This window comes from Harpegnathos saltator, unplaced genomic scaffold (assembly GCF_003227715.2).
Source record: "Harpegnathos saltator strain DR-91 unplaced genomic scaffold, Hsal_v8.6 scaffold83, whole genome shotgun sequence".
Classification (NCBI taxonomy): domain Eukaryota; kingdom Metazoa; phylum Arthropoda; class Insecta; order Hymenoptera; family Formicidae; genus Harpegnathos; species Harpegnathos saltator.
The window spans coordinates 262952-268951 of NW_020230682.1; the positions used below are offsets into that span (position 1 = coordinate 262952).

The 6000-nt window shown below is 43.2% G+C and overlaps 1 protein-coding gene across 1 annotated transcript; it reads left to right on the plus strand.

Moving 5' to 3' along the window:
* Positions 1 to 62: 62 nt before the first annotated feature.
* Positions 63 to 5241, plus strand: LOC105183876 (uncharacterized). The gene is made up of 3 exons (XM_011142294.3): positions 63 to 245; positions 2217 to 2423; positions 4999 to 5241. The coding sequence occupies exons 1-3, from the start codon at positions 234 to 236 to the stop codon at positions 5095 to 5097; spliced, it is 318 nt and encodes a 105-aa protein (XP_011140596.1). The 5' UTR covers positions 63 to 233; the 3' UTR covers positions 5098 to 5241.
* Positions 5242 to 6000: the final 759 nt, after the last annotated feature.

Genomic DNA, 6000 nt, shown 5'->3' on the forward strand with positions numbered 1-6000 from the left:
GGCCGAGGACGCGTCTCGCGCCGCAAACGCGGCCCGCGTCCGTCCCTGAGACTGGGGAGGAATGCGGCGGGTACGGCAGTTAGGAACTTTTGTAGTGCCGGACGAGTCTACTTTTTACGGCTATCCCCCGAGACCTCTATAAGTACGAGGAGTCCGGGCTGGTGCGCGCACTGACGCGAAGTATCGTACCCGAAGAAGTGCATCCGCGCGCAGAATCCTCGCCCGTAGTCGTCATGCTGCGATTCGTAAGTAAATCCGACGTTACCTCGGGAAAAAGAGAGAGAGAGAGAGAGAGAGAGAGAGAGAGAGAAAGAGAGAGGAAAAAAGAGAGGAAAGGGGCGAGACGAGAAATGCGTCCGCACTCGGATCGATCCTGCGAATTAATTACGCGACGATCTGCAGGAGCGACGTGCTTCCTGATGTGGGGAGCGGGGGCGGGAGGGGGAGTGCCTGCTCTTTTCTTCCTCACGCGAGCTTCGGGACACATCGGTCTTGTCCAATCGGGAGAATTTCTTTTGCGACGGGAGAGCTCTCGCTGTTCGAAACGGCGAAACGGCTGCCTCCCGAAAGTCACTCGCGGGAAAATGGCGGACAGGACTCGTCAAGCTCAACGAGAAGGTCCTGTATACGCGGCGAGGATTTTTTCAGGAAGATATTAACATCCGCACACGGAGGAAGTTCCGCGCTAACTCAGATATATTCATATTATTCAAATCACCCGAGGCTAGTGCGCGGGACAATGTTTTACGTGCGGTATAAATTTTCATTCTGCCGAGTTAAAGAGACGTCTGAGCGCGAATTATTAATTAATTAATTGTTGCAGCGTGTATATTTGGCTTTGGTATAAATTTAGACTTTGGTATAAATATACCTCCGATTACGCGGATATAAGAGTATATTGTTAAAAAATATTCGAAGTATAATATATGTCTGTGTGTATACAGGGTGTTTCAAAAAGAGTGCGCCGCCTATACACGGTGTCCCGGATTTTTTGGAAAAGAAAAATTGTGAAGATTAATCAGATCAAACTGAGAAGAAAAGTCAAATACCATTTTGCAAAAATCGCAGTAGCTATTAAGTTATTAATGATTGAAAATGATCACATCTAGAAGCTCTTTTAATTGATAACTTGAAAATTTGCGTACTTATCTGCGTTTATTTGCAAAATAGCAAAAGACTTTTTTGTTCAGAATGACCTAACCTACAATTATATGACGGTTATTGTGCCTAGCGACAGGTTCAAAATCATATTCAATATAGTTATACCTATCGCTAGACATAATAGCCGTTATATAATTGTAGATTAGGTCGTTTTAGAGACAAAAGTTCTTTACCATTTTGCAAATAAGTACGCAAATTTTTAAGTTATTGATTAAAAGAGCCTCTGAATGTGATCATTTTCAATCATTAATAACTTAATAAGGTTTGCAAATTGCGATTTTTGCAAAATGGTATTTGACTTTTCTTCTCAGTTTGATTTGATTAATCTTCACAATTTTTTGTTTCCAGAAAATCCCGGACACCCTGTATATGCAGTTTCATCCTTCTCACCGAGATAAACGAAAAATTGTTGCAGACGTTGTGCCTAAAATGTCTAGTTAATGTCGACTTGAGATTGAAAGAATTAATTTCGCCGCTAATATGGAATAATATTTATTTAAATTATTAAAGCCACTCGATATTTTAAATCTGTGAAACCGTCTGAAAACAATTGTTTATTCAGTCGTAATCGACAACAAACAACTTTACGAAAAATAGAATTACATATAGCGAACCCTCTTTCTGAGACACCCGGTATGTACACGAGATACGAAAAAAGTAACGTGATGGAGTCACTACTTATCTGAAGTAGCGATTCGACTCTCTCGCCCCTCTTGGCCTACTTCAATAATAAAGGCGTTTTTTGTCAAACGCTAAAGGACTTGTCCGTTTTACGAGCTCGACGAGTCCCCAGCTTGACGAGTTCCGATCCGATTTGCCGCGTAATCTATATATATTGTCCGCGTATTTATTAAAATTTATTCATCCGCAGGCGTCGGCCGTCAGCGGCGTGTTTTTCTTTCCGCGCGAAATTTTCGTCACGTAGACTCATTAGCTTCTCCGCCGCGCGCGCTTCAGCGGCAGTTACTTACGCTCGCCCGGAGCGCGGCGAAGTTTTCCAATTTAAATAGTCCCCCGGCTAGTGAGTTCTCCTCGCGCGAGACGATTATTTGCAGATCCTCCTCGGCATCCTCGTCGGCCTGGCGTGGTCCGCGCCGGCACCGGCGCCGAAAGCGGCGCCCGCGCCCAAACCGCTCACCCTCGTCACCGAGGTGAAGACGCCGGCATCAACCACCAAGCTCGCGCCGCTGGTCGCGCCGATCGCCACACCTCTCATCGCACCGGTCTCCCGCCTCGCGTACGCAGCGCCCGTCCTGTCGCAGGTGAGTGTTCGGCCGACGTAGGTCAAAGTACGACCTTCCTCGCGAGACGAGAGTGGATACGACGCGGGCGTACACACTCGGCTGAACCGAGTCAGAGCTGCCGGCGATTAAGGGCCCGGACGTACAGAAAGACTTGAGCAGTAAGGGCGGATTCACACCTGGGCAGAAAAGCAGAAAGCAGAACGGCAGAAGTCAAGAGAGTGACAGAGGGAGAGTGAGGGAGAGTGAGCTGATCTGTCGCAAGAAAGAGACAGGCTATCAGCGCGTCTGCTTTTCTGCCAAGGTATGAATCCGCTCAAAGCAGCAAGGAAATTGACTAATCGAATTTCATTGTTCTTCTCACGGCTTCAAAGTATTCAAACGTATGATTAGTTAATTTGTTTGCTACTTCAGTTTTTCTGTGTGACTTTAAGGATTAAGGGTTACCTTAACCCTTAAGGGGAACTTAAGTTTTGAGGGTTATAGAATAACGCAAGCGGTGAGCAAATCAACCAATCATAGCACTTATATTTTACTGTTTACGTTTTTCTATGTGCCATCCGTCAATCAGGGTTCAGAGGGGCAGAAAAAACTTTAGTAGTAAAGAGCCTTTTGTCACGGACCGTAAGCAAGTTGATCAGCCACAGCCGATCACTTTTTGGAATAATCGATTGTGGTTGGGCAATTTGCTTGGATTAAAACTAATGGCTTATTGCAGGGGGCCCTTAACCCCTTCCGTGGTACGGACGCACCGGTGCGTCCAGCCAAAACCGTGCCGTAAGTGGCACGGTTAAACATTTAGTGAATTTCTATATTTTGACCTCAAATTCGGCTTCTGCGACCAAAGAAGCTGAAGTATACAAATTATTGAAAAAATCCGTCCCGTCATTTTTTGTGGGGCGGTTTCAGTGCATTTTACTGAATTTTGCTCTACCACGGAAGGGGTTAAGCCGTAAGGGAATTGACTAATCAAAATTGGAGTTATTCTTCTTATAGCCCGAAAAGATTCAACTGCGACTGCTTAATTTGCTTACACTGCTTAAATTTTTTCTGTGCGTCCTGACAGGTGATTTTTTTTGGGCTCCAAGAAGAAGAGTCAATTTGGTCAATTAGTTTCCTTACTGCTTAAGGTTCTCTGTTTGGGTTCTAAGGGCCATGGTACGTAAAATAACGTAGGCGGTAAGACGTGAGCAAATCAAGCAATTATAACTATAACGTAAGAACATGAGCAGTCAGCGCTTACGTTTCACCTGTGATTGGTTGATTTGCTTACTGCTTACGTTTTCCATTTAACGCGACCCACTTCCGGCGAAGCAGCCGATGCGACGCGTTCTTGAGAAGGAAAATACATGGTGCTTACTTATTTCTGCCGGGATTACTCAACTGTCTGTGGAAAATACCATATATCATTATGTAGGCCTCAATAATTCCGGTGAGAAACAAACCCGTTATTTTTTGATCGCTTGGTACTTTTTAATTCCAGCTCATGACGGTAAACGTTCTTTTTTATCGAGCCCACGTTATTAAAATAAACTTGTTTCGCGCGATTACGTAGGAGAAAAAAATACGAGGTGGTCTGCGCGGTGAATTTCCCGAACGTAGCGAACGTGTCAATTCTCCACATCGAGTGCGATGTAATAATAATAATAATAACAATAATTGGATGTTGGACAACACTGGACAGTGCTCGACGGTTGTTTGTAAATTACAAATTACCAAAACAGAAAAAAAAACGAAATGTAATGTGCGCGACCGAGAGGCGTCGCTTCGAATTTTCAGTCGATATTATTGCATTGTTGAAATCTTCTCGACTAAACGCAAGCGACAACATTGGAGATGAGTCCGTAAATACGTACAGAAATAAAGGTAGAAATAACCGCAATGAGCACGATGCTTACTATTTTACGGCATCTCTCTAAAAGTCTTTTTTCTCTTTTATACAGGGTGATCTTATTTTAAATATCAACTTGGAATACCTCGGGAGAGACGCATTAGTCGGAAAAAAAAAGAAAGAAAATGTTTCAGAGCAAAGCCTTTTGGTTTTAAGGAGGCCTTAAGACTCTGTGACTTTGATTCGACCGCGTTCAGACTTTCGACATTTTTTCGACCAATGCATTTCTTCCGAGATGTTTCGAGTAGGCGTTTAGAATGGCTTACACTGTACATTAACGAACGCAAGAAACAAGATATAAAACAATTCTCTTTGTAACAAAATTATGAAATATGTGAAATCTGCGTCTGTCAGATCGGTTGCTTCCGACGGAAAGTCGAGTGTCCAGAAAAATAGAGAAAGAGAGAGAGGAAATAAGGGACAGAATTGTGCAACTCGGGGTCTGAAAAGTCAAGCGTTCACAAATTTATACTCAAAAGACAGAGAGAGAGAGAGAGAGAGAGAGAGAGAGAGAGAGAGAGAGAGAGAGAGAGAGAGAGAGAGAGAAGGGAAAAGAATTGTGTAACCCGCGCTTAAGAATTTACGTCGGCTCGAAACTGATCTGCTCTCGACACGTCGGGATTTATCGGCGCGAAGAAGTCGCGAGCGAAAATATGACTCTTTATTATTTTACGCTGTTATTGTTTCATTCGCGCGTTTGCACAGGTATCGCCGTACGCGTACACGTACTCCGCACCGATCGCACCAGTGGAGATCCCGTCGAGTTACTCGATCGAGCAACATGGGTACCATATTACCTACTGACCGCAAAAATCATCGGACTGGTAACCGACGACCTCAGTGAAGCCCGTGTGGAAAGTTGTAGCCCGCAGTTCTTGCCTCCTCATCGATAATCATCTTCTATCGTGTAGCCTCATCCACGTAAAAAAAAAAAAAAAAAGAAAAAAAAGAGAGATCTTGACGAGAGTCGTCGTGTTCGTTTTCGAGATCCTCCTGCCCTCCCTTTTTCCCTTTCTCCCTTTACAGCGACCATAAACAAAAAAGAACCGAGTAGTCATGGTGGGTCCTCCTTTATTCCTCGGAGAACCTCAAAGAACCTGGAGGAACTTTGAAGAACCCCGGAGAAGACCGCGTCTCTTGCAACGAGGAAGAACGTCACAGCTTGTTTCATGCAAATTTCTTTTCAATTTCAACATGTTCCTTTACAAACGCGCAGAACAAAATACCGGTAGAAATTATTTCGCCAAGAAGCATAAGTGATTATTCGAGGCTCCGATTCATCCAGTTGACGATTAACCGGCAGATTAGTCAGCAACGATTTCTAGTTACACAATATTTGTCACTTGATGATAATAAAAAAAAAGATATACATCACGCGATACGACTGTGCGGACTTGAGAGTGATTACGCAGGCGCTCTGACGACGCTTCTGTGCAGTTACACACGAAATTATGTAATTGAAAACATGAACGTAAATAAAATAATTAGCACACTGAGAAAAAATTGTATTAAAATGAAACAAATATTTCGAACAAATAGTTCGAATACGACTGTGAATACATTTACTTAAATTAAGCAATTATTTTCTAAAATTCAAGAAAAAAGTTTACATTCATAGAACCTCTGTATTTCATTTTAGAAATTAGTCGCTAAATTTGAATAAATGTATTCACAGTCGTATTCAAACAAATATTTGTTTAATTTTAA

What these genes read in the sequence shown, in the direction of transcription:
- LOC105183876 (XM_011142294.3), top strand. An exon ending in CAGCGCCCGTCCTGTCGCAG is followed by an intron (nt 2,424 to 4,998) that starts GTGAGTGTTCGG and finishes GCGTTTGCACAG; the next exon opens with GTATCGCCGTACGCGTACAC.